General features: G+C 44.4%; 1 protein-coding gene across 1 annotated transcript in view; it reads right to left on the bottom strand.

Annotated features, from left to right (window-relative positions):
• Cfap61 (cilia and flagella associated protein 61) overlaps nt 1-23,959 on the bottom strand; it is a 275,906-nt gene that overhangs the window by 31,588 nt on the left and 220,359 nt on the right. Inside the window, exons 23-24 of the mRNA XM_041670075.1 lie at nt 22,195-22,286; nt 18,432-18,637 (exon numbers count right to left, since the gene is read on the bottom strand). Coding sequence (XP_041526009.1) covers nt 18,432-18,637; nt 22,195-22,286 — 298 coding nt within the window. The remainder of the gene's footprint in view (nt 1-18,431; nt 18,638-22,194; nt 22,287-23,959) is intronic.

Raw genomic sequence — 23,959 nt, forward strand, 5'->3', positions numbered from 1 at the left:
CAGAACTAAGAATGTATATACACACATATTCGTGAAAATATACACATCCAGGAGAGCTATCTTTAAAAATAAAAATATGAAAAATAACTTCTATTTTGTTCTTATTTTTCTGAGACAAGGTCTTGCCATGTAGCCTTGTCTGGTCTGGAAGATTCTATGTAGACCAGGCTGGTCTCTCACAATAGGGTCTGCTGTGCCCCCGAGTGTTGGGATTAAAGAGTGTGCCACCAAGCCCAGTGATAATAACTTATCATAAACTTTCTTGAGCTGAAGCTTCAATAACCTTATAAATGACATACAGTTTTCACATATTATTTGAATTAGTATTCAATATGCTTACTAGGTGGTGGTGGCACATGCCTTTAATCCCAGATCTTGAGAGGCAGAGGCAGGCAGAGGCAGGCAGATCTCCATGAGTTCAAAGCCAGCCTGTTCTACAAAGTGAGTTTCAGGACAGCCATGGTGGTTACACAAAGAAGCCCTGTCTTGAGAAACTAAAAATAAATAAAAATATACAATATGCCTTTATTTTAAAAACATATTTTAGGGGCTGGGAGTTGGCTCACTGGTTAAGAACACTTGTTGCTCTCTCAGAGGACCCTGGTTCAATTCCCAAGACCCACATGGTAGCTCCCAACCATCTATAACTCCAGTCCCAGGAGATCTGAAGTCCTCTTCTGATCACCACAGGCACCAGGCATGCGTGTGGTGCATATGCTTACATGCAAGCAAAACCCTCATGCGCACAAAGTAGCCAATCTAAAAAATTTAAAAAATTAATCTGTAGGTTTCCCTCTCCATCTCTGCTTATTTCTTGCATTCTTTTTGTTGTTATTGAAGTAATTGGGCTGTCTAACTGTAGCTTCTACACTCTGAATTGGTACTCCAATTCTGTCACACTCGCTAACATGCTCTGCCATCTTGTTTCCTGTCACTTAGTGTGGGCTAATCTTGCACAGATTTTGGTCCATTTAGCTTGTTTGTTGCAAGGTGCTGTGTTTTCTACTACTAAGTGAGCTCTGGCCTTCGCTTCCTCCATGTCAGAAACCATGGGTACTCAACACTGGCACCCACGGATTCCTTAGATATTGCAAAATCCAGACTGTGATGATACTGAGGATCAACTTGACAGGATCTAGAGTCACCTAGGAGACAAGCCCTAGGGATGTCTGTGAAGGAAATTCTAGGCTGAACTAATTGGGGTGGGAAGACCCATTCTAAAAATGAGTGGCACCATCCCATGAGAAGGGAGCTGAGCCCTAACATACATCTCTCTCTGCTTCTTGACTGCAGATGCCATGCCTCTGCTGCCATGATGGGCTGGACCCTCAAACTGTGAGCCAAGATAGGCCCTTTCCTTCCTTAAGTTGCTCTTCTCAAAGGTTCTGTCATATCGGCGGAGGGAGAAGCGTCTAGTCGTTCCTTCTCCGCTTACGGGAGATGATGTGATTATTTCTTTGGTTATCCCTGGATGGATGTTCACTGAATTTTTGTTTGGGATAATTTCCTCTATTATCTATAGTATTTCCACCATCTCCTAAGTTCTCAGGCCCCGTTGATTCTGGTTCCTTCCTAAGTGGCCAGCTTTACTTACTGGGATCTTCTATGTGCCTCTTAAGGCTCCTTCTGTGAGGTTTCACCACAGAATCTTTGGGGTGCAGTCATCTACTGCATGGAACCCTGGTTGCCTTTGCAATCTGGAAATTAATTATTTATGCTTCTGGAATTTTCTTCTATCATGCTTTTAGCAGATGCCTTCAGTATATTTTCTTCATCTTCTTTCTAGAATTCCTATCAGTCAGGTAGAATGTCTGGTGCTTTCTGTCATGACATTCTCTTTCCCTTCCTCTCCCGGTTGCTGCCACTCTGGGGACAGGTCTGGTTCTTCTGCTTCCACCTCCCAAGCGCTGGAATCACAGCTGTGCAGGTCACCATGCCCAGGTGTGTGCAGTGCTGGGGACTCAACCCCAGAATTCGTGCACACTAGGAAAGCACTCTGCCAGCTGAGCCACATCACCAGGATCCCAAGGTGCCTTCCAATGTGATCCTAAAGAAGTCTTCACCAAGTTTTTATCTAAACTTAACTCTTCAGAATGAGGCAGAGCTTTATGAGAAAATTCCCCATGGTTAGCCTGTGTCTTTTATGTCCAAAGGTGTAAGGATCTCTGATAAAATTAAAAACTCAGGTTAGTGATTTTTTCATCCTTATCATCGTAATGGGTTTCTTGCTCTTCCCACAAAGCAGAGCCATGAGCAAGGATCACATGCTAATGTTTTTGGTTTTTTGAGGGGTGCAATTTCAGGGTGTCCAGAGTAAAAGGAAAGGGAAATGAGATGGAAAATGGAGAAAGTCAGGATTACACTTTATGTGCCCTCCACGGTGCCACACAGTAGGATGTCTCTAGACCAAGACACACAGAGAAACTGAGTCTCAGGACAGTCTAAGACAGACAGAGGAAGGGAACATATCTTCTGCTCCTTCCTAACCGCAGAGAAAAGGCTCCAGCATTTCCGCAGTGTGTCAGGAGCCTCTTTGGCAGCTGTTTGGAATCCACATTTTACGTGACATGGATTTCTTCCTGTCCAGAAGGGGAGGGTTCCTAGCCGTCAGCCTGTGCTGTGGTGCAGTGGGGTGAAGATGCATTCTGCCATTTATGATATGCAGGGAGACGTTTTTGTCTGCTCTGTAGCCCCCGGCTCTTCAAGCACCCTGGTCCCTGGCCTGATAAGTGAAACATGACCATTCTGACAGTCTAAGTGGGCAGGGACATCACAGGCACCCAGACTGACCTGAGTTCTTCCTCAGGAGGTTTTTCAGAGTGGCTGTAGAAAGGAGAGGTTCCCTGTCTCCTGATTCATGGGGTCAGTTCCAGAGGAGGAAGGTGTCATGGAAACAGAAAGTGCCATGCTGTCTCAGATAAAGACCGGCTCCAGGATGCCCTGGCTTCGCTGCTCCTCGTGCTCATCCTGGGTTTGGTTCTGAGGGGTGCCGAAATCTCCTCTCTGGGGTGTCTGCTCACTGGAGCTGGGCTTCTGTCAGTCACAGAGAGTCTGGACTAATACTGCGTATGATCAGGAAGATTATGGACAAATATCTTGAAATGCATAACTATTAAAAACCAAAGCAACCCTGAAATTAAAAAGGCTTCCCTCCTTTAGATTGCTCCCTCCATAGAATGCTGAGTCGTTACAATACAGGCCTAGGCGAACACTTCAGTCTAGCACATAATTGGAAAAAAAATCACATTAGTTCAGATATTAAATCCCTGCCAGGGCCCCAGCATCCCTGGATGCCCCTGTGGAAGATCCACTTGCAGATCTGTCTGGAAGGCAAAGACCGACTAGAGGATGTCCTTCAGGGTTGCCCTGGAGATGGACCGGTTCAGGGACTTACATCCTAGTTTAGGAAGCCCTGGAGATGGATGGGGTCAGGGACCTGCATCCTAGAGGATGTCCTTCAGGATTGCCCTGGAGATGGACCGGGTCAGGGACCTGCATTCTAGAGGATGTCCTTCAGGATTGCCCTGGAGATGGACCAGGTCAGGGGCCTACATCCTAGAGGATGTCCTTCAGGCAGCCCTGGAGAGGGACGGGGTCAGGGGCCTGCATCCTAGAGGATGTCCTTCATGGACCCCTGGAGATGGACTGGGTCAGGGGCCTGCATCTCAGACATAGCACCGCAGGCAGTGAGTCCGTGTTAATATCTTGGATGCGTTTGAGCATTGTTCAATTATCACATGCAGAAAGCCTCCAGCTTGCAGGCACCGTTTGTCAGCTGGGCTTCTGGGGGCTGGGAACTAATCATTAAGGCTGCCAAGGGGTGGAGAAGCCTTCTCCCAGCAGCCTCCCAGCCTCCAGCATGGGGTGTATTTTCCTATTTCGCTTGGATTTGCTCCTAATGATTGAACTATAGATTATTAATGCGGAACACCTCTGGGATGCTAGGGTGACTGTGCAGGGCTCTATTCTGCCCTCGGAGCCTTCAGCACGTATCCTGGCCTGGCAGACGGTGTTCTGGCAGCTGTCTGAGCTGCTGGGGCCAAGAGGGTACCGTGGGCTCCAAACAGTAGCTCCTATTAGCAGCTACAGGGGCATCGTTGGTGGCATTTGGTGCTCTCATCTCCCCAAATTACCAGGTGGAGTGAATAATGAGCCTCAAGCCACGTCTCAGGGGTTTGCCGCAGAGGTGACGGAAAGTGTTTTTAAGAAGGAAGGAAAAGTGGTTTGGGCCATGCTGGGGCTTTGCCATCTGTCACTTCACAAAGTTATCCTGGGTGTGTGTGTGTGTGTGTGTGTGTGTGTGTGTGTGTGTGTGTGTCAGAAAGACATCTCAGCATCACGCTGCCAGCCATGCTTGTGGGTGAGAAGGACCTGTAGCTGTGCCCTGCGGGAGCAGTGGGCTGCAGAATGCTGGTTCCCAAAGAGTGACTCTGAGCTGAAAATCCCCTGCCTGGCATCCGACACGGTCTTGACAGCTGTCCAGGAAGGGGTCCCAAGGTCCCCTTTACAGATAAATGAAGTTTAGAGTCCAGACACCACTGCTAGGAGCCGTCCAAGGGAGCCCTTCTGTGCTGTCCCCTTAGCACACCACAGGGTGACCCTGGTGACCTTCAAGACCAGATAAGGGAGCTGCAGCTGGCAGAATGGCAGAACCAGGGATAAACACGGGGTGAGAGGACATGGAGGTAATTTCCACCATTGCTAGATCGGGGCTTTCCAGGGTTCCCATGTGTCTTGGCCGGCAGAGCCTCCTATCCCACCCCCACTGCCTGCTTATATTACTGGTAGCCTATGGATGAACTGTGAGGAGACAAGAAGGACCAGATGGCATGGACCTGTCCAAGTCAGCTTGAGTTGACAAAACAACACAGCACACAGCTCTGCAGTCTAAACGGGGTAAGCAACAGAAACCTATTTGGAATGTTTAAAATCATTTCCAGACAGCGTTCTTTACAGCTTGGAGCAGGCCACCATCTTGCAGGGTCCTCCTGTGGCGAAGAGCAGCGAAGGCTTCCTTATAATCTCCCCTAGCTTCCTACAGACCCTATGCAGTCACTTCAATCAGAGATTCAACATACCAGTTTGGAGAGACACGGGTCTTATGGCAAGGGGCTATAAGTGGGGTTCCCAGTTAGAAGAAAGTAACCAGCAGAGAGTGAACAGGCTAGTGGAAAGAGTATGCCTCAAGAGACGTTGGCTGGGTGTAGGCAGGGTGGTGTACGTCTTATGGGAGACTTAGGATACGTACTACTCTGGAGGTATTAGGTAATAAGTAGTAAATGAGTTCTAAAATTTGGAAGCAGTCCGAGCTTTGAAGCTGCTTCTCCATGTCCCCTTGCTTACACTTTTTCTGATGTTTTTCTTGCCATTCTTCCATTTATTTCTTTGTAAATAATTTGCCTATTTTCTCTCTTTGCTTTTTTCGCTGGTTCTCGGCTCTTTGATAATGATATGGTTTGGTCTCATTTTCTTCATTTTTCTTGAGATTCACCGAGCTCAGATTTGTGGGAGTAGAGGCTGCAGGCAAGTCTGACAGGCAACCTGTGGGTGACATGCTCCCCAGAATAGTAATGAATGTGGCCCAACTCAAGACCTTCAGCTTAAAATGTGTGTGTGGGGGGGTGCAGGTGTGTGTGTGTGTATGTGCGTGTGTGGATGTGTGTGTGTATGCGCATGTATGTGTATGGATGTGTGTGTGTGGATGTGTGTGTGTGTTTGTGTATTTATGTACGTTGTGTGTGTTTGTGCATTTATGTGCATCTGTGTGTATGCGTGTGTGCGGATGTGTATGTTTGGTAGGTGACAATGTTATGTCACAATGTCAAGAGCTTGGACGCCCCTGGTAGAGTCACATCAGAGTTAGAAACATCTGTTATCATGTCTTCAGTCAACTTGAAGCTGTACTGTACTCCATGCTCGATCTAGGTTCCTTCTCTTCTCCACGTTTCATTTGAGGCATTTTAAGTAGTGATGTCTTTAAATTTACCGATCAGCAGGTTCTAATCTGCCACAATCGTGGTGTAGTTTTTATCTTAGATCTGTCAGTTTTCATCTCTTGATGCTTGTGTCTTTTTATCTGCCCTCCATATCTGTACTTAGGACTTTGATCACACAGAATCCAGTTATAATAGTGTTTCTCCTATGCTTGTCTGCTAACTCTAAGGCAGTTCTGGGTTGATTTTGATTGAAAGATTCTTCTCTGCAGGTTGTAGCTTCATGTTTAGAAATTTTTGCATTGGATGCTGAAAACTTTGAGTCTGACGACTTTGTTAGATGCTGTAATTTTCAGCACCAGATGCACTTCCTTGAGTTTGTCTGGGGATGTCGTTATGAATTTCCTTGAGTTTGTCTGGGGATGTCGTTATGAACTTCCTTGAGTTTGTCTGGGGATGTCGTTAAGTTACTTGGAAACAGTTGGACACATTTGAATTGGGTTTGAGATGTGTAAGAGGGATCGGAGTGGTGTTCCAGGACTAACTCATGCTTTGCCTGTCAAGCCCATGGTCTAGAGGGTCTCACGTCTGCCTGAGAGGAGGTCCTTACTTGCACCTGAGTGGGCCAGACCCCATACCCTCTAATCTTCCCAGGGCTTTGAAAAGTTGTCCCCAAGCCTCACTGAACACTCAGGAGGGCTCTGCTGTAATCTCCACAGTTCCCCCCTCTCTGTGGCTTTTCCCTCTCTACTCTGTCCTGAGGAATTGACCTGCCTTGCTTTCCCCAGACTCACAGTGGCACCTCCTCCATTCGGAATCTTCTGGACTCCACCCACTTTTGATGGGGCCTGGAAACCTTCCCAAGGCAGTGAGCTAGAGCAATCCTAGTGTTGATGTCAGCTAAACATTCTCTGCCTCACTGTCCCCGCCCTGTCGCATGTTCTATTGAAACAGCTCTGCTACACTTAGCTCAGGCTGTTGGTTCTTTCAAATGAGTGGGTAAATCTGGTCTTCTGAGGTCTGAAAAAAAAATGAACACCGAATTCCACAACATCTGCTTCTAGAATTTGGATAAAAGGTTTGTGGACCTGACTATAACCAAGGAAAAATTTATCCTTATCAATAGTAGATATAAAGCCAGATTCCAAATGCTCTTTCTGCTACCTTCCGGGGAGCTGGCTGACTTCTGGTCGTTTGTATACCAAAATGTGGCAGCAGCGCTGGAGACCCTTTTAGCATGGTTTAGCCAAACCATATATGTAAGAGAGTGGAAGACTATATGCCCTTTCCAGCTCAGGCCTGGAGAGCTACCACGTGAGACCGAGTTGTCTCCAGAGAGACAGCCCTGTGTGAGACTTGGCATCTGGGCATGAATACCACTGGGTATTCACTGGGTGAGGACCCTGCTTTTTCGATTGGCAAGACTCACTGTGGTGTTTAGCTGTAGCTAGACCTCAGCGGACAGACTGAGCACTGCTCGTCCCCATCATGTGGCTGATGAGGGGTTCACTCCATCATTCCCATCCTGCCTCGTGCATGGCTCACCAGATTTCCAGTCCACAGCTTCTTTGGAAGAGTCCTTTACAAGTTCTAGTCATTCTGTAGAGGTTAGTTAGCTGCTAACTAACTGCAATTCCATAGAACCAGACACATAGGAACTGCATACAAGCCAGACACATAGAACTTTAATTTTACCTAACAAAGACTTCTCCAAGCTACAGCATCCTCTAGGCACCCTGGGTTTGGCAAATCTGTATGGATACATCAGTCTTTCATCTGGCCAAAGCAATGCCAGAGCATGGCTTCAAAATGACAATAAAACTCAACTCCCTGCTAATTTTAATATAAAGTACAGAGAGATGTTCTAGTATTTTCATCATTCACACCCAAATCTAAGAAGCTCCTGAGGTATCTTTGTCAGGGAAACAAAATTATTTTTGTGTCTCAGGAATAAACATCCTTAGTCTTTTTGTAACAGGGAAATGAAAAAATCACACACAACGACTGCTGATCCTAATGGCTGGTCATTTGCACGATGTAAAACGTATTCCTCTGGTCCTGCAGGCAGGGAACTAGACAGAGCTGGGAAACTGGTTCAGAACTCTCCATGCCACTGTCTTGGCAGCAGCCCATGGCAAGCTTGGCCAGTCTCTCCTCTCTAAGATGGATATGATGGGCTATACCCAGGATACTCCGAGCATGTGGGTTCAGAGAGAGAGAGAGAGAGAGAGAGAGAGAGAGAGAGGAGAAGATGCACCATTCAGGGCCTTGTTCTAGGGTCTCGGGGACAAACAGTTTCTGCTCACTTCTCACAGTTCAATCATCTGAAATCTGGGTACTGGGACCAGGCCTAGGTTTTATGCTATATTACCTAGGGGTTCTATATTTTCTTAGACATGGGTTCTGTACTCTACTTGGCTTCTAAAATGTTTTTCTATAAAAAAATTGGATTGCTTTTAGAATGGAAAATTTTAAAGATTAAATCTACATGTACAAAATAAGCCTCCCAAAGAAGTCTACAAAGATCCAAAACGAGAGACTAGGCTTATGACTCCTGTGATACTTCCCTGCTGCCCAGTGGATTCAAAGCAGTTCTTGTAATTGCTAGTTTGCAATAAAATTTTAGACAGCCAGACCAGGTACATCTTAGCAAACGAAGAACAGAATTTCTGAAATGTATTTATTCGAGCAAGAAAAATCACAATAAACTAATCAAGCTGCTTCTTAAAGTTTGGAAACGAGGCATTTATATTTATGCAGTGTGGTGCCCTAGGTAATTGTTGTCTTTTCGGCTATTATTTTAGTTCATAAATAACAGCTGTCAATCACATACGGACAGGTGGGTATCCAAGGAGATGGAAGAAGGAACATCTAGAGAGGATCTCAAACCCCAGAGCATAAGTTTCAAAATGAAAAGTGATATTAAAAGATGCTCCCATGGACAGGAGTCAGTTTGGAGCAGAGGGTGGCTCTCCGAAACCCCACATCAAGGCTTCGTATCTGACAACAGGTTGGGACCCTTGGTCACTGAGATCTCATTTAATGAGTAAGTGGCCGCAGCTTAGGCTTGAGTAGCCGAAAAGGTTAGTATGAGACAGAACACTCATGTTACCACCAGGCCAAGTGTCCTTTGTAGAATCTGCAGAATGACCAGTTACCCAGAATGCCCTCCTTCCACAGTGCTCTCCCTCCCGACTGTCTTTCTTTGGCACACGATCTGGGGAGAATTAGTTTTCTGGATGTCCCCACAGAAGAAGGTACAGAGAGGAATGGTCCACTCATTGGGCCTATCCATGAGCACCCATCTCTTAGGAACAATAATGGCAGGTGAGGAGTCTGAGGCACCGGGGTTGGTCGGTGGCCCTGTGGGAAATCTTGTCCCTCCTATGCTGTGTCCAGCATCACCCACTACAGTCTATGAATGTTGTTGGTGCATAGCTGTTTTATCCCACAGAACTTTCTGCAATGACAGAAGTAATGGTTTCCTTTCACATGGGAGTTTCAGGCCAAACTCTCTCTGCGTGCACAGATATTTCTTGATGTCCCTGGGAAATCCGGTGTTCTGTCAGGATACTAAAATTCACTGACGCTCAAGAAGTGTGCACCCTGAACTGGCATAGCATCTCCATGGAACCTGCATTCTTCTCTGTGTGTAAGTGTGTGGTGTGTGTTCACAGTGGCGTATACACCCATGTTTAAGTGGGCATGCATCTATATGCCTAGGTGTATGAAGGCCAGAGGTTGAAGTCATGTGTCTTCCTTGGTCCCTCTTGGTTTTATTTTTTTGAAACACAATCTCGCATTGAACCTGGGGCTCATCTATTCCACTAGGTTGGCCGGCCAGTGTGGTCCAGGAATCTAGCTGCCTCTACTTCCTTGGCCCTGGGATTTACAGACACGGCTGCCTTGCCCACTTTGACATGGGTTCTTGGGATCTGCACTCTGATCCTTCTTCTTACCTGGCCATCTCCCCACCCAATCCTCTCTCATACTCAGGATCGTCTCTAGATTACTTCCTCAGAACAGTCAAGATGCTATGCAAATAATTGTTATGCCATATTGTTTAGAGAATGTTTGCACATGCTCAGTAGAGATCCAACATTCCCGCTCCCCCCGCCCCCCATATCTTAGCTCGTCAGTGAGTTGAATCTGCGGATGCAGAAACCGTTGTAGCGGAGGGTTACCTGCACACAAGTGAGCAGCATGGTAGTGACAGGGGCAGGTGGCAGCTGTGGGCAAGGAGCCATGCGCAACTTAAAAGGAGCAACAGTGGCCTTGCTATAGGGAATTTGTTTTTATAAAGCTTGGTGGAAAGTTTGATTTTTTTTGAGAATGTGGCATATGTAATTTACCAGCCACACATGTCAGTTACGTCTCACACTTTTGAGATTACCCCCTGTTCAGTACACGTGCCAGCATTGTCTTCTGGAATACAGAACCATCCCTGGCTGCCTAAATCATCTCCACTCGGCGTTAGTATGGGACTTAAATACACACATTTCCTTTTAAATAATAAAAGCATGTTTTTTTTTATAGTAGAGAGGATGCAGGCAAGTTATTTTAAGATATAACAATGTCCGCTTGGGAAGGACAGTAGAAAAGTTATAGACATTCATGTCAAGGAAAGAGGGTGGAGAAATGGTGGTGAGGGCTCATTTGCCAATACACCTGAGCCCTGCCCTTTCAGATTGGTGCTGGCTGTTCCTCAGTCTGCGTGTTAATTCCTTGTGTTCTCACTGATAACATAAAAAAAAAATCTTGGACGTTATTCGGGATGCTCATTTCTTTCATCTGTTCACGGGACTCTCCTCTGGCCAACATAAACTTGGAAAACTTGTTGAATCCAGGAAACTAGAGAGTGAAGGGGAAGGAAGACCTTACAGAGTGGGGACAGGAGAACAAATGTGATGTGAAGGGGGCAAGAGAAGAAGGGGAAGAAAGTTTAAGTAGGAAGAGGGACAGGAATGTAGGGCAAGGACAATAAATATGAAAGATGTTTGAAGAGTCACATGGAAACCTACTATTTCATGTTATGAAATAGTAACATTTATGTATAACATATGTATATAACACACACACACACACACACACACACATATATATAAAAGAGTTTAATGGAATTACCCTACACAAAGGCCTCATCCCAGAAGCCATAGGTTTCCAAATAAAGTCCAGTGCTAGGTGTGGGGTACCTCCCTTCAAAGAGTAGAGACTGCATCTGTAAAGTTCTCAGTATAAATGAGATATCTATATCACATCCATTCCTCCAAGGCTCAGAGACCATCACAGAAGAGGCGGCAGAAAGGATTCTAAGAACCATAAGTTGAAGAAGACAAGAGAAAACTATCTTATGGGCGTGACCCGGAGCAGCTGCGGTTTTTTGCACATGAGCCAGACAGTCAACGGTCCAGTCTGGAGCAGGGAGGCACTCCAGAGTCCTAAGGAACTGTGGATGGCTTTGGGAGAGACGAGAGAGAGAGAGAGAGAGAGAGAGAGAGAGAGAGAGAGGATTTCCAGACATAAGAGCCTGACTGTGATTGCAGTGTAATAAATAATTAGGGGACTGAGTGGGACCACTGCACCCTTCTTTGCAGTTGCAAAGAGAGAGACAGCACAAGGTGGCTTTCCTAAGGGTGCAACTTCTGGGGCCTGACAGTTCAGAAAGGTAATGGCAGCCTTTTAGAGGGTCTGCTCAGGCTCCATTTAGAATATCGGGCACAGCAGCACTTACCCGCTAAAAGTAGGCTGTGGAGTGTTCGGGAAGCGTGCACGAGGATGGCGGTGCTCGAGGGAGGAGAGGCCTTTGGGGCGGCTTTGAGAGCTGAGATGTTAAGATGTGAAAGGAGGTGATTTAATCAAGGCTATGAGTATCTGATGGGCTCCTACAATGAAGCTGGGGCAAGACCTATTCAGGCTGAGAGGACAAAGGATGCCAGGGACTGCTAATTAAGGCTAAGGGGTGGGGGGGGGGGAGTCAGCAGGCATGACCTTTCTTTTGCAGGGTCATCCTTAAGTGAGGCTAAAAAGAAGACGAGGCAGAGTTAAGAAAGCAGAAAAAGAATGCCGTGTTAAAGTCGGTGACAAGCTGCATCTCGGCAAACTGCCTCAGCCAACCTTCCCTATCCACTACTCCCAGCAGGCATTGTCCTTGAGGTTCCTGTCACCTCCAGGGTCCTGGGAAGGAGGAGCAGACCCAGTGGAGAAGAAGGTCCTGTTTACTGTAAACCCATCAAGGGACTCAGAGACCAACAGGCTTAAGAGTGTGTGTGTGTGTGTGTGTGTGTGTGTGTGTGTATTTGTGTACATTAAGGAGTGTGTGTGCACATATGTGCACACCTGAGGTCTCAGCTATACAAATGCTTCAGAGAGAAGATTGGGAAAGGGCAGATTTTAGTGACATATTTATTTTAGTGACATGTTTATTGTATGACTTTACAATGGTAGTTGATTGAGAAAGGAACAAATGATTTTAAAAAATAAAGTCTTTCTTATTTTTCCAAAGCGGTAAATCAATCAATCAAGCGCCTGCCCCTCCCATGGCAGAGTGCTGAGTGAACGTTCTCCCCTGTCCCAGTGGTGAATGAGTTCCCCGCCTGTGTCTCTTTCTCTTTCCCTCTCTCACCCAGTGGGTGGGTGAGACAGTTCTCGCTCACACACGCACCAGTGGTGGTGAATTATGCCAGTGGTTTGTACTGGCACTGTGAGGTAGAAACAAAGATGGAAACATGGACAAATCTGAGCCAACCTGGGCTGCAGAACCTCCGCTGCTGTGGTCCAGCGGTAGCTGTCTGCTGCGCAGCATTCTAGCTGACTGCTCAGCTGTCACCCTGTGCTCCCACAAAGCTCCCGAGGGCATCTCTGAAGTGGGAGAGGAGCCTTCTTGGTACTCGGCTTGGAGAAAAACAGAGCCCTGAATATCATCAGTCCCGCCAGCATGGAGGAAGGTGTTCTCAGTGTGGCGGATGGATGAGCAGGGAGGAAATGCAGCTGTCTTTGAATGAGCTGCGCGGTTGGAGCTGCCAAGGTCAGGAAAACAATTGGTAATCGTATCTTGGCCAAAATCAGCTGAGCCATTCACCCTGCTCGGAGAGGGCCAAGTCAGCCCTGTCTGACAAGAGGCAGGGAGAGGAGTGCTGGGCCAAGAGTCAGCACCGGGAGCTGGCAGTACTTGGTGGCACTTGAGAAGAATGTGGTCACAGCTGCATGTGTGCACCTGTCTGCCAAGGCATGGTGGGATCCTCGGGGCCTCGCTTGCAAATGCGTGGCCAGCGTCTTCCTGCCCCCTGCCTCTTTCTGACAGATGTCAGTCGGCACTGCTTGCTATCAAGTACTGTCCACTCTGATTTGGCCATCGTGAACATTCACTCTTAACCAATCAAATTAACTTTTATAATTATTAGCATCATCAGATAACAGCTGTGCCCTGACTAGAGGCCTCATGCTCACCAGGGCTGTTTCAGGGCGAAACAAATCAGCCGGGGCTTTGAATTTGGCTAAATGTGAAAACATTTCTTTCTCTTTTTTTTTTTTCCCACATTAGATTCTTAGCATTTCATTTACCACTGAACAGGTCTTGTTTTAAACCATTAAAAAAAAAAAAAAGATTCCCCTGGAACTCAGATGTTTCAAGGATAGCGGACTGACAGCAGTTTCTCCGATGCATTAGCTAAGAAGAAATAAATGTCCTTTTTAAGTACCTGTGGTTTTACTACCAGTGATGGACAAGTAAACTCCACAAAATTATTAAATAAAAACACCTGCATTAAATGATGTCATTGCTCTTGTGACCTAACAGATATCCACAGAACAGTTCATCCAGACACTATAGGATACATACGTTTCTCTGTAGCCCATTGAACTCTCTCTGCAATAATTCACGTTGTAGGGCACAAAACAGATTTTAAAAAAATATAAGGAAATTCAAATAATTACTCATCTTGATCATATTTATTTCTAGCTGCTGATTTGGGGTTTGGCTTGCTGTTTTTCCTGAGCGCAGTGGGATAAAAGCCGACGTAAACAGTGAGAGAAGCTACAGAGCAAACTCGAACTCACACAGACTGGACGCTACACCACTGGATGCTGAATGAGTTCATCAAAGAAATTTTTTAAAAAATCCCAGAATTGAATAAAAATGAAAACACAGCATAACAAAACTCACAGGATACAATGCAAACAATGGAAATTTATATCCATTGTATTTGTGTTACAAAACAAGAGTGACTGCAGATAACTAAAAATGCATCTTTTATTTTTATTTATTTATTTATTTATTTATTTATTTTTTTGGTTTTTTGAGACAGGGTTTCTCTGTGGCTTTGGAGCCTATGCTGGAACTAGCTCTGTAGACCAGGCTGGTCTCGAACTCTCAGAGATCGGCCTGCCTCTGCCTCCCGAGTGTTGGGATTAAAGGCGTGCGCCACCACCGCCCGGCCTAAAAATGCATCTTAAGCCTTGGAAAAACAACAAGCCAAACCCCAAATCAGCAGCTGGAAACAAATATGATCAAGTCAGAAATTAAGGAACCAGAAACAGCAAGAGTACAAAGAATCAATGAGGGAAAGAGCTGGTGATTCTGAAAAGATAAACAAGATCAACAAACCTATCCAAAACAAATAAGATCAGAAAAAGGAGACTTCACTGCCATGCCCATTACATGACTTCCAAGGACTTGAACTTGCCTGGTGACAGGGAGGAATTGAAGAAAAGTGAAAATAGATCCACAGAAAAGTGGGGTCTGGTAGGCTGGGCTCTCTGATGGAGAAACCTCAGAACCCCAGAGCTCTGAGTGTAGACTGCAGAGAATTGAACAGGAAGGCGGGATGACTGCATTGAGATAAACATGGAGGCAGAGTTTATGGTGGACAGCTGAATTAAGGAGGCAGGTTCAGCTAGCCTCAGGAGGAGCAGGCTCTGTAGGTGAGCAGTCTTCAGACTGTACACATCCAGGGGGCAGGGGAGTGAAAACTATGGGTTTGGCTTTGTTTTGGTTTTTGTTTTCGCACACACTATCAACATTTCATTTTGTAGGGATGGTTCATCATTCATAAATAAAAAACAAACAAAAAGCATTTACAAATCAATAAATGTAATGCATCACATAAATGGGCCCAGGAAAGAAACCACATTACCATCTCAACAAAGAAAAAGCTTTAGACAAATCTCAACATCCCATCATGATGAAAGCCCTGAAGAAACTAGAAACAGAAGAAATGTATCTCAACATACTCAGGCTTTATACAACAAAATCTACAATCAACACTAAGCCAAATGGGGAAAAGTTCTGAGCGCAGTGGGATAAAAGTCAACATAAACAGTGAGAGAAGCTACAGAGCAAACACTAACTCACATTTCTAAAAGGATCTATAGGTGGACTTTTTTTTTATTAATGAAGGACTTCAGCAAATTTGCAGGCCACAGACCTACAAAAAAAATTAAGGCATCCCTTTCTATCAGCAACAATCAACAAGAGTGATGCTTTGAAATTAATGAATTAATTATTATGAAAGAGAGAACACACAAGCATGATGAGCAGGTGGGTGTATAACAGCACACACGTGGAGGTCAGAGAGCAACTCTGTAGAGTTGATTCTATCCTACCTTTATGCAGTTTCCTGGGCTTGAACTCAGGTCATCAGGCATACACAGCAAGTGCTTTACTCTCATTGGCCCAATAAAATGATGCTTATAGCAGCAATAAAATTATACAGCACCAGGACTGGAGAGATGGCTCGGTGGTGATGAGCACTGACTGCTCTTCCAGAGGACCCGGGTTCAATTCCCAGCACCCACATGGCAGCTCAGACGTGTGTGTAAATCTAGTTCCTGGGCGATCTGACACCTTCACACCATTGCACGTAAAATAAAGTTAAACAAATCATAAAAATTCTTCTAGAAAATATACAATACCTTGGGATCATGTCAGACAAAAGCTGGGCAAGTCATTTATGAAGACAAATTATAAAATTTTACTGAGATCCATGAGAAATGATCTAAATAAACTGATGCTAATTTATAATGTTATAATCCGTATCCAAAAGGTCAATTCTTGCCCTAATTAAGCAAGAATTTAATGCACTGTCCACTAAATCCAGTGGATATTTTCATGGAACATGGTGGGTTTATTATAAAACTTTTGGAAAAGTAAAGGGACAAAAATATCCAAGATATCCTTGAAGAAGTTATTAAGATATTACATTAAATTAAGAATACATATTAACTGCTATATAGAAAAGAGTGGTTTCAAAGCCGTAGAGGAAACATTTAAGCTATGTGACCAACACAAGTTTGCATCCAGAGTATATCAGTCCTCTTGGGCATTTTAAAGAATAGAACCCTTAAGGTCACAAGGTACTATCATAAATGTCCTATCAATAAATTAAAAGGCACTTAGCTGTATCAGTCATCAGAGGAGGGTGCAGAAAATCAAGAAGATACATTTGTATATGACCAGACTGGTCTAATTTTAATGTCTGAACACAACCAACGTATGATGGACAGACAAGAACTACCATGCATGGTTGTGCAGACAGACTAATTTGGGAAAGTTTAGGTACAGATTGCAAAGACTGTGCACCTACAGGGCTGTGACTCTTAGAAACATTCTCCACATGAAGTATGCTCTTGGTGGCCACAGAAGTGTTTGTAACAGCACAGAGAACCTAAGAGAACAACCAGCAGGAAAATTTATGAATCAATAGTGACCGTCAAGCAGTGGAGGACTACAGTTGTCTGTGCTGTTGCAAACGCTTCTGGGAATCACGGGCACTCAAATTCTGTTTTATAGACTGTGTTAGGTACTACTGTCTCTGACACCATCTTGTTTTATGGATAGAAAAAAGGTCTCCCCACCTTGCTAAGCAGCAGCTGCCTTTGGAAGTGGCTTTCAACTGTAAAATGGCATGCCTTCCTCAAGGCATCCTAAATAATTTGAGACTTTTCTGTGCTATGATACTGGGACCAGCATCAAAGATGACAATTTTCGCAGGACTAATCTAAGATTTGATGCATTTTCCACCAATTGTAGTGGTTTTTTTCATGGAACTTGACATGTCTAAAATAAAACTTGCTATAAAGTTTTTATTCTACACATCTTTCACTCGCTTGGTTGGAGGTATCCCAAGATAGATTATACCTCCATATATATATATGTACATATATAATATGATATTATATATACATATATAATATAATATGATTATATATATTGAAGCTGCTGTGAAAGCTATTATTTCCCAGATTTCTATCTCATTCTTTCATTTTGTATATTGGAAGGCTACTGATTTTTGTGTGTTAATTTTATATTCTGCTACTTTGATAAAAGTGTTTATCAGCTGTAGAATTTTCCTGGTGGAGTTTTTAGGGTCATTTATGTATATAATTGTATCATCTGCAAATAGAAGTTAACTTGACTTCCTCCTTTCCTATTTTTATCCCCTTAATATCCTCCAGTTGCCTTATTGCTGAATCTCAAATTTCAAGTACTGTATGCAATAAGCATGGAGAGAATGAACATCCCTGCCTTGCTGCTGATTTTAGAGGAAATGTCTTGTGCTTCTCTCCATTAGGTTAACGTTGACTATGGGCTTGCTGTAGATCGCCTCTGTGTGGTTGAAGTATGCTCCTTGTATCTCTGATCTCCCCAGGACTTTTACTATGAGGAGGTGTTGGACTTTGTCAGAGGCCTTTCCTGCACCTAATGAGATGATTATGCGGTTTTGGTCTTTCAGTCTGTTTATATGGTGGATTGCATTTATCATTTTACATTCGTTGAACCATCTCTGCATCTCTGATATAAAGCCTATTTGATCATGGAGGATGATCTTTTTGATGTGTTCTTAGATTCGGTTTGTAAGTATTTTACTGACAATGTTCATAAGGGATATTGGTCTGCAATTCTCTTTCTTTGCTAGGTTTTTGTGTAGTTTAGGTATTGGTGTAAGTGTGTAAAAGAACTGTGTAACCTTGTAAAAGAGCTGAAAAGGACTACAATGGAGATTGCCAGGACAGAAAGTTTCTTCCTGATGTCCTTGATAAACAGTCATCCACATGTTGGAAGGAAAAAGGATAGGATGCTAAGCGGCCGGTCTAATAGTTACAGAATTTCTAATGGAACCAGATTCCTCCTCATCCTGACCTTCAACCTTTCTTTTAGGTTCGGACTGCTGCTCTCAGCAGCCCCAGGTGGAAAGGGACTGGAGCATCATCTCACTTTACACTTTCATGACATCAGCATCATGCCTAGTTGCCTCTGAGCTCCAGCCCAGGCCAAGTTATGGACACATCCAAGTTCATGTACCTCCTCAAGTGAATCTTTGCTCTCCAGCCAGTGCTAGTGGTCTGACATCCATTACTCGGTGACAGAGCCCCCTCAGCCATGCCAGCCTCTCTCAGTGATTCCGAGTCCTCTCTCAGGTGCATTGTGACACACATTCCTCCAGCACGAAACATCCTATGTAACCATAATGCACCCACAGTCGAAGTCTGTGTCCAGCTTACCTGTAGAGATCTGGAATGAGCTTGTCATCAAAGCGAACGCACAGGTTGTTGAGGACTTGCTCGTGCTGGCCAAACAAGCGGATGTAGTTGGAGACTGGGAAAGGCTCCTTTGAAAAGCACGTGATGGCCTCCACCAACTTATACTTGCTCATGTACAGTCGGAAATATGTCCCATCCTTCGCATTGCCGGTAATTATTTCTGAACCCTGGGGGAGAAGGAGAAATGGATCAGGAAAACAATGTCCAAAACATTCCTCGACTTTGGGAACTTTACCTTAGTGGTGTTTTGATGTTTCACATATAATAGGCAAGTTCTATCCTGTTGCAAACGACAGCTGTTGACCAGACACAAAGGAAGACAGCGGCGCATTGGAAATGACATTTTTCATGACCAAAATGTTCCTCGGCACACTTTCAATTGTCGTCACATTGTTCTGCGCTTTTAAATCAGTTGCTAGGTGACAACCAACTCTATCGCTCAATATCTCACCCAGCAAAGGAGCTGGGTCCCTTTTCGGTGATGGGTATGAAGTATCAAATTTCACAGAACCATCTGAAAACAGGATCTTGGTCAAAGTGATCGTGAGGAATTCTAGTTGTTTTAAAGAATACTTAAATGAAAGGTGAAAACCTGGTGGTTAGGCTTGGGAAGGAGGGTGGACAATGACAGCTGGGACATTGATAATTCAGTTCCCAGAAGAAAGGTCGAGGACCACAGCCTACACCCCAGACAGTCTGTGGGTGACCTTTCTCAGGACACAGTGTACATCCCAGAAAGTCTGTGGGTGACAGTTTTCAGGCCACAGCATACACCCCAGACAGTCTGTGGGTGACCTTTCTCAGGCCACAGCATACTCCCCATACCATCCGTGGGTGACCTATCAGCTTGTAAGTTGTTCAAGGTGTGGATTTTGCCCCTTAGAAACCTATCAAAACTGCCCCAGGAACCAGACAATGAGGAAGGGCTCTCTTATAACCCCATGCCACGATTATCTTTTCTATTTCAGCCCTACCAGCTACCGACTCCTCACTGGGGCTCTGCTCCCTGTTGGCCTCAGTAGACAAACACAGGCTGTGTTGGTAAAGGCTGAACTTTTACTTCGCCCCAAGACTCTGGATTTAGTTCCCTACAACACCAATAACACTCTGCTGAGTGCATATAGAGCTAAGCTTTCGCTCTGCACTTGAACGTGGCGTTTATAAAGCTAAGGCAAATTCAACTTGTCTAATGCCAAATGTTTACTTAGTCCTGGGTCCACCTGAGGGCTTCATCTAAATATGGACACACAGCGTGATGGTCAGTGTGCCTGTCAACTCACTAGGATCTGAACCCCCCTAGGAGACAAGCCTCAGCACACCCATGGGACTTCGCTTATACTAGGTTAACGTCTGGGAGGAATCATCTTGATTGGGTCACATGAGGTGCTGAGACCCACCCGAAAAGTAGGCAGCCCCGGTCCCTGGGCTGGGGTCCTGGGAGGCACAATGACAAGGGCTTGTGACAGGCTATTCAGTAAACAGCCACCCTAGAGAACGTAACAGGGAGGAGGTCATGCTGATGATGGATCTTAGCTGTGGAAGGCAACTCGTGTGGATTGTAATGAGCTTTGGCACTGTCTCGGCATGGCTGGGGTGTGGGGTGGGACAGTCTGGAAGCTTGGAGTGTGCTGAAATATTGCACATCACCGTGATGTGATGAAACCCCCATCAACCTGGTTTGCAGTGAGATTACTATTGCACATCACTGTGATGTGATGAAACCCCCGTCAACCTGGTTTGCAGTCAGGTTACCCTGGAAGTGCTGCCCATTCCTCCTGACACTCGCTGCCCTGATTTTTTTTTTCCTGATCACACATTTTGGAAAAACGATCCAGAATTCACACCAAGTGGAAGTCGTGGGATTAATCAGTCTCAGTGTTCGAGAAACTAAGTTCCCGGCTACCATGACAAACACACGATTTAGGATTTAATAGCATCCAAAGCGGAATTGTTGTGACAAATTTCTTTCCTCTGTGGCACACAAGCCAACCAAGCATGTGGGCCAGATCTCCAGACTTCTCTTCCGTTTGCTGGGAGAGCTCATGGATTACTGAAGTGGCTTCCAACTTCACTGTTCTACTTACAGAGAACTCAAGACGTCTAAGATTGGTCTGGACCATGCCTACTGTAAGAACAGTGATTCAGTTTCCCTGGGGGGAAATACTGTTCGGGAGGCCTGCAATCTTTGTCAGCTGGTTATATTTAGGTGACTGCCTGGCCATTTTGGCAACAATTTTGCATAAATTAATTCCCGCTCCAAAAGATTGCCATGGAGCCATCCTATATATATTTTTTTCTTAGAAAAATGAAAATGGGAAAAAAAATCTGCTAAGGTCTACTGCACTAATTAAGAAGGAAGCCCACCTGGCAAATAGTTAATGACAGCCAGGAGTCCTGTTCAAGGACTGTCATAGCACCAGCCAAAGAATCTGCTTAAGTTGCACTGTCCTTAGAATTCTTGTTATCTGAAAGCCCTTCTGTCTCTTCTGACTTGATGCAGAGAGCACAGGCCGAGGTTGATGCAGGAAGACTCTGGTGTGGTCTCAAATCAAGACCAACATTTCCTGCTCTTGTGTGGTTGAGGTTGCTTATCTCTGGTGACAGAAGAAGAGAAACTCTGGTGCTTCGCAACCAGACACCTGAAGGAGTGGGGAAGCTGGGTGCAACGGCGCTTGACCACACCCTCCATACCCAAAAGACTGGGTGGGGGATTGCAAGTTTGGGGCCACCCTTTCAGCTAGATAGAAAGATGCTGTCTAAAAAAAAAAAAAAACAACGCCCCCCCCACCCACCATCAGTGGGTGAGGCCAAAGAAAGTTAAAAGAAAAAGAAGAAAATATAATATCTGTGTTTCCCTCTAGAAGGAGGTTTCATTATCACATGGAAGCAGGGTTTACACGAATTTGCACCATTCACAGGCCACCTGCTGTCCTCCAAGCCGTGTAAGTGATCAGTAATTTGCTTTGTACAAATGATCAATAACAAGTCCAGGACTGAAGACAAGAGGGATGACTTATTCCAAGCCCATGAGAATCAAATGGAAGACCTGGGATCGGGTTCCTGAATTAAGGGGCTAGGGGTTAATGACTAGAGACATTTTGAATCCCCCTTTCCTAATAGCTTTGAAGGGTTTTTCTGGTATATTCTACTTATACTTGATTGGCCAGAACCCACCACATGGCTAGCTCTCCCTCCAAGAAAATCTGAGAAATATCTTTATGTTCAGTTGGCCATGTCATTAACCCTAAAAATATTCAGAAGACGATAGGAAAGGAGACTCTGCCCCCATTGAGGGGAAATCAAGTGTGACGCACAAGAAAAGGAGTCACCATTTGATAAGAACCCAGCCAGGGACGATCTGTCAGAGGAGCTTCCTTGAGGAACTGTCCAATTGACCAGCTAAAGGAAAGCCCCACCCTTAGCTCCTACCTCTCCCAGGTGTAATTCATGAATGGGAGGGAAACAGTTGGACCTGGTGGTCATTCCTGGTCCAAAGAATCTGCCTGCCCCAGTAACACAAAGGCAGATAGATGTCTATAGGCTGGTGGTATAGTGGTATATCAGAACCTATCAATGGCGGAGTAAGGAACAAAGACTCTTTGGTGGCCATTTTAAATGTTGACATGTACAGTGAGAGTGTGATGTGCAAACCAATGACTGAGACAAAAATTTTACCTCCCCATAAAACCAATTATTATGACTAGAAGTAAAACCCAATACTTACGAAATCAGGCTGTGATCTTTGAACATCCAAGGGACTTGGTATGGTAGGTTTGGCAATATGCAGATAATGATAAGACCCAGGAAGAATGCCACCTAGAGAAATGGACTGTTGGTTTATATTTCATCAAAGGACAAACAGAGATGCTCATGAAACAGCAGCTAAAGTATGGCTGGTTAGGAAGGAAGGCCCTGGGTGGTTAAACATTATTTAATCAAATCAGTACAATGGAACTAGAATACTGTATAATATAGCCACCTGTGCAAGACATGCAAAGATGTATCCCATTGATATATAACACCTCTCTATACCTAACTCACTGCTACTTAACCAGACCAATAGCTCCAGAATGTTGCCATGGTGTTCCCATTTCCCATACTCCTCCAAATAACCAAAACATTAAAAACCATATTTTACATGGAAAATTAAGAAAGTTCCTTGTTTAACACTTTAGAAAATCATTATTATAAGTCCTTAAGATTTTGGAGATAATCTTGAACCTGACCAAGCTCTAGTCTTTGGGGCCCCTCCATTCTCTTACCTGTTTGAGGTCATTCCCTAAGATCCTCCTCAGAGGAGAGCAGCAGGACCCCCCTGAGACATCTTCTAGAGAGAGGAAGGCAGTAGTGGAATGTGGGCTTTGGTCTCCGTGGCCTGGTGTTCCATTTATTAAATCAGGTTTCTTAAATACATTCAGGCCCTATACACACATGCTTTGCAGATAGTCTGTGAACCTCGCAGAACTGAACATCAAATTCTGTAAATATGTATGTTTCTCATGGTGGGAAGGTCCACAAATATTTTAAAACATGGTTTTAAAATATCTCTTTTCTGTCTTTTTATCTCAACATAAAAAACCAACAACCTGTCTTCCTCTTCCATAGGCAACCTGAGGTGACCTGTGAAATGGTTCACTCCTCTCTTGACTCAGAAAATCTTGTAAAATCAGGCAGCTCAAGAAGTTCTTATTCTCACATTAACTTTGGAATACCCATGAAACTACCCAAGTCACCAAAGGTATGTAAATCCGAAAAGCCACTAAGTATCTGAAGGATGCCATATTGAAAAAGCAATGTGCTTCAATCTGGCAATATAATGGTAGAGTCAGTAGATATGCCTGTTGTAGAATATTATTTTAAGACATGTTACATTTGTTTATGCTGTGAAATATTTGTTTAATAATGCAAAGACATGTTACATTTCTTATATTGCATTTGTTAGACTCTACAAAGCTGTGTTACTTTGCCTATCTAAAACATCTGATTGGCATACCACAAGGACCTGTGCTCAACTATGTGCATAGCAGCATTATTTGTCATAGCCAGAACCTGGAAGCAACCTAGATGCCTCTCAACTGAAGAATGGATAAAGAAAATGTACATTTACACAATGGAGTACTACACAGTGGTAAAAAATAATGACATCTTGAAATTTGCAAGCAAAAGGGTGGGTCTAGAAAAAAAAACCATATTGAGTGAGGTAACCCAGACCCAAAAAGACAAAAATAATATGTATTCACTCCTAAGTGACTTTTAGACATAAAACAAAGGAAAACCAGTCTCCAGAGAAACTAGACAACAAAGAGGACCCTAAGAGAAATATACATTCTCCTGAGTAAATTGGGAGCATGGGGGTCATGGGAGAGGGCAGAAGGGGAAAGAAGAGGAAGGGAAGGGAGTGGAGTAAAAAGTATAGTTCAATAAAAACAATTTTAAAATGTTTTTTTCAAAAAAGAAAGAAAAACATCCGATTGGCTTAATAAATAGCT

This window comes from Microtus oregoni, unplaced genomic scaffold (assembly GCF_018167655.1).
Source record: "Microtus oregoni isolate MIOR12 unplaced genomic scaffold, Mior012 000020F_ref0000438, whole genome shotgun sequence".
Lineage (NCBI taxonomy): Eukaryota > Metazoa > Chordata > Mammalia > Rodentia > Cricetidae > Microtus > Microtus oregoni.